This window comes from Eleutherodactylus coqui, chromosome 12 (assembly GCF_035609145.1).
Source record: "Eleutherodactylus coqui strain aEleCoq1 chromosome 12, aEleCoq1.hap1, whole genome shotgun sequence".
NCBI classification, from domain to species: domain Eukaryota; kingdom Metazoa; phylum Chordata; class Amphibia; order Anura; family Eleutherodactylidae; genus Eleutherodactylus; species Eleutherodactylus coqui.
Window position 1 is genome coordinate 57591993 of NC_089848.1, and position 4100 is coordinate 57596092.

At 46.1% G+C, this 4100-nt stretch overlaps 1 protein-coding gene across 2 annotated transcripts in view; it reads right to left on the reverse strand.

Annotated features, from left to right (window-relative positions):
• Positions 1-3935, reverse strand: part of HACL1 (2-hydroxyacyl-CoA lyase 1) — a 33255-nt gene extending 29320 nt beyond the window's left edge. For both annotated transcript variants that reach the window (XM_066584898.1, XM_066584897.1), the window contains exons 1-2: positions 3840-3935; positions 1036-1140 (exon numbers count right to left, since the gene is read on the reverse strand). In XM_066584898.1, the coding sequence (XP_066440995.1) occupies positions 1036-1140; positions 3840-3899 (165 nt within the window). In that variant the 5' untranslated portion in view covers positions 3900-3935. The remainder of the gene's footprint in view (positions 1-1035; positions 1141-3839) is intronic.
• Between the last annotated feature and the right edge of the window lie 165 nt (positions 3936-4100).

Here is a 4100-nt window from a genome sequence, read left to right on the forward strand (position 1 = left end):
ACTTCTGTGAGGCAGACGGTGTCAAATGAAAGATGGAGGGAAACCTACTTCAAAATAATTCATGGAGCCATATATGGGTTTGACAAGTCACAGAACCCCAATGGTTCAGCAAAGCTACAAGCTTGTCCTAGTTCCTCCCAACCAAAATCCAATTTTTTTTTTACATGGCATATGGCATTGCCCTAAGATCCAAAATTACTGGGTAGGGGTTCAAAAGCTGATCCAAGATATCGGGGGGGGGGGGGGGGGGGGGCAGCTCCTGCAGTTGTCACCCACAGTTGTACTGCGGGTTAGTTGAAATGTTACAGTTTTTTACATTTTTTGTTATTGCTTCTATAATATGATGTTGAGATTGTCGGAGGTTAGGGGAGGGGGGATAATGGGGAGAAATAAAAAAATGGAAGGTATATGCATAGGCAAGGTTGGTTTTTTTTTTTTTTGCTTTTTACACGGAAAACTTGAGGCTGGAAAGCTTATATGGAGCGTTATGTGAGTGTTATGACCTGCTCATGCATGTTCCTTTTCTCAGATATCAATAAAAAATGAGTTTAAAAGAAAAACAAAAAACCCAAAAACACAGCAGATGCTACTTTTGTCCGTTTTTGCCTCCATCGGTATTATTTTCCATTGGGCAAATATGGATGCAAATATAGATAAATAAATCTTGTTATTTGTATATTCCGCAGCGCTTTCAGGTAACTTATTTATTACCCCCCACCAAGCTTGGTACTTACTTTACCGACCTCGGAAGGATGAAAGGCTGAGCCAACCTCGAGCTGGCTACCCGAACCATGCAGGGATTAAACTCGCAACCTTCAGGTAGCCGGCTGAAGGCAGCCACACGAGGCTCTGGTTGCAATGTTATCTGTAACATGTCCGTATTACGAAGGTGTGACAATACCCTCGTTTGAAACCAGCCTTATAAACTGAGGAATCACTCTTATCTATAATCCAGTCTTGTTGGGTCTTTAGTCTTGGGGGGGAAAAAAGTCATGGCCTGAAGGTTCTATGCATATATTGCCCAGAAGTACTTACTGCTTGCTCGTTTCTCATGCCCACATACTTGATCCCAGCTACTTGAGCAGCAACTGCAATTTCGATGACGGGAATTCCAACTATACCAAACATATACTTTACATTCTGAAAGACACAACAGTAATTGTTAAGGTGATCCCAGAAGAGCAGAGCTCTGGTTTACAATCACAGGAGAGACTTCTTCAGTAATTCCTCCCATTGTTGAAGACGATGTGTGTCTATATGTGCAGCTCATATCCAGGACATTGGTTGAGCTGGGTGAAAATCCCACTCCCTGCCACTAGTTGTATCTAAGCCCGATCTGGACACAATATACTCGCTGCAGGTATTTGGTGCCGTTGTCATACTGCAGACCCCACAGCAATTCACAATACAAGTAGATGGGGTCTTCAAATCCCATCTGCCTACACTGGAAAATGTTCCATTCTTCAAACCTGCTGCATCTTGCAGAAGTAGTGCAGATTTTACTCAATGCGTTAGCTGCTTTCACGCGGGTGACAAAATTGCGCAATTTTCCTGCGATGCGACAGCGCTGCAAATCGCATGTCTGTGACGCTCACACTCTTCAATGAGTTCCTTCACATAAGAGATGTTTTGTAGGCTGCTACATTGGAAGAAAAAAATAATTGCGTCGTGATGAATCCTGCCATGATCTGCGGGGTGTTGTAGCCCATGTTTTCCTATAAAGCCTTCCTTTGTGTTGCATTGCACAAAATCACGGTTATCGTGCGCGGCGATGCAACTTTTATAGTAGGAAGTCCTACTGTGTGTCCCTAAAATAAGCCCTGGCTACATAAAAAAACAATACATTACCTAACAGGCGCTGTTTGCTTTGCCGCAATTCTCCTTCTGAAGTTCTGCCACACTTGTTTGTAGTCTTCACCCAGCGCTTCCTGGTCAGGGAGTTCAAAAATCCCATGTACCAGGAAGCACTAACTCTGATTGGTTCTCAAGTGCAACAGCTCAGCCAATCACTGCAGCGCTCGATGAACCAATTACAGCCATTCAATGCGATGGCTGTGATTGGTTCGTGAAATGTTGCAGTGATTGGCTGAGAACCAATCAGAGCCAGCACATCCTGGGAGGTGGGATTTTTGAACCCCCTGACCAGGAAGTGCTGGGTGAAGACTACAAACAAGTGTTGCAGAACTGCCAGAAGAGAAGTGCTGCAGAGCAGACAGCGCCTGTTAGGTAATGTATTTTTATTTTTTTTATGAAGCCGGGGCTTATTTTCTGGGTAGGGCTTATATTTCAAGCCCCCCCCCCCCCTGAAAATACCAGCAAAAGAGTGCTACAAAGTTGTGCGACTTGGTAGAGCCACAAAATCGCGATGATATGGCAAGAAAATGTAGCGATATCACACAGAACACAGCTACGATATCGCTGCGATTTTCTGGCGGCTATATCGCTATATCCACCATGAAAATCCAAAGCGTAAATTTATGTGTAGCTTTAAATCCGCACGGCACGGCAATTCTGCACAGATTTCCTTCCCCCCTGTGTGTGAGAATAAGGTTGATCCAACTGTCATCTACTGACCGCAAATGCAAAAGGGTGGAACCCGCTGCCGACCCTCATAGGGACACAAGTACACTGGATGCTATACTGCAGCTTGGTGTGCAGGAGGGACTAGTAAAAGGCTATTTAGCCTAATGAGGTCCGGATGTGTTCTTTACCCCATGGTTTTGCTCTGTATCTCGCACATCCCCTTGCATATTGTGTACGTATTTACACCCCCCCCGTAGACTTCTATGGGGAACTTTAGTGTGCAAATACACAGAAAATAGAGCATCTGAAGGAACCCATTAAAATCAATTGTATTCTCTGTGTATTGTGCCCATGTGTTGGAATCCTTAGGCTGACTTCACACTGGGCGAGCGTGATATGGGACCGTGAATCCCGCCCCCTATATTGCGCTCCCCACCATGTGAATTAACCAGGCATGCAAGGGGTTTTCATGCCAAAACTTCGGGGATGAAGGGGTCCTCTGGCGCATCTGTAGAAGCCATGGCAGAGGATCGAGAAGTTCCTCTCATTGCTTTCAATGATGCGGGATCACGCAGCAAGATGGAACACGCTGCGATTTGTTTCCCCGTGCCATACGTGAAAACATCACTCGTGTATGACCCCACTCGAAAGAATGGGGTTTATATTTGTGCGTCTCACAACACACAAATCTTGCGTGATTTTCTCGCCGGTGTGAAGCCGGCCTGAGATTACTAACACACAGTGTGCATCAGGTAGCCAGAGAAGCGATGGCGGCCAACTTTGTTTGCCCAGAGTTCCAGAGTTCTTAAGAGTGGCGCAATTCTTGGCGTCCAACTTATCAGATGACTGACGGTAAGCCTTGCAGACCTCGTTATAAAGTCCAGTCGGTCCGTGAAGATTCATCCATCTGAGAACTAATCAGTCACAGCTGCGACTGCTGCAGAATACCGACTGCGTATAAAGGGCATCTTATACTTGGTGAACTTTGATCGCACTTCTTTCACCAGATTAGATGTTGTAATGCCGAGGAGGAACAACCCAAAATATAGCCGATTAATAGACGTCACCCTACTGGGAGATAACAGAGCACATCTGCAGCACCTATGCCTTTACTTATCACTGAATCAGGTGTGGAACTACAGGGCTCAGCGTGCATTTAATACATTCTACATGTGATAAATGTCAACTATATACACTACTTCCAATAAAGGGTGCTATTGACTCATTATTGAAGGTTCTGCCTCGAAAGGGGTTCTGCAGCAGCTGAGCCAGTGCCAGCAGGAAGTGATCTTGTGTTGCAATTTAATGGATCTTACTTGTGCAACCAAGGCCTCCGCGATGATCTGTGCCCCGGTGAGCGGCTCCTCAGATGCCATACTGCTGCCCAGCGATCCCTGCTCTGCAGCACTCACTTCCTAGGAGCAGTCAGATGAGTCTACGCCACGCCCCCAAGCGGCATAGGACAGAAAGCCACTGAGGGGCGGGGAGAATGTGTCATTGCACCAATTAGACGCAAGCTGCCGCCCATTTCCGGCTGTTTAAACCAATAGCCGGCAGGGGGCGTGTACGGTACAAGG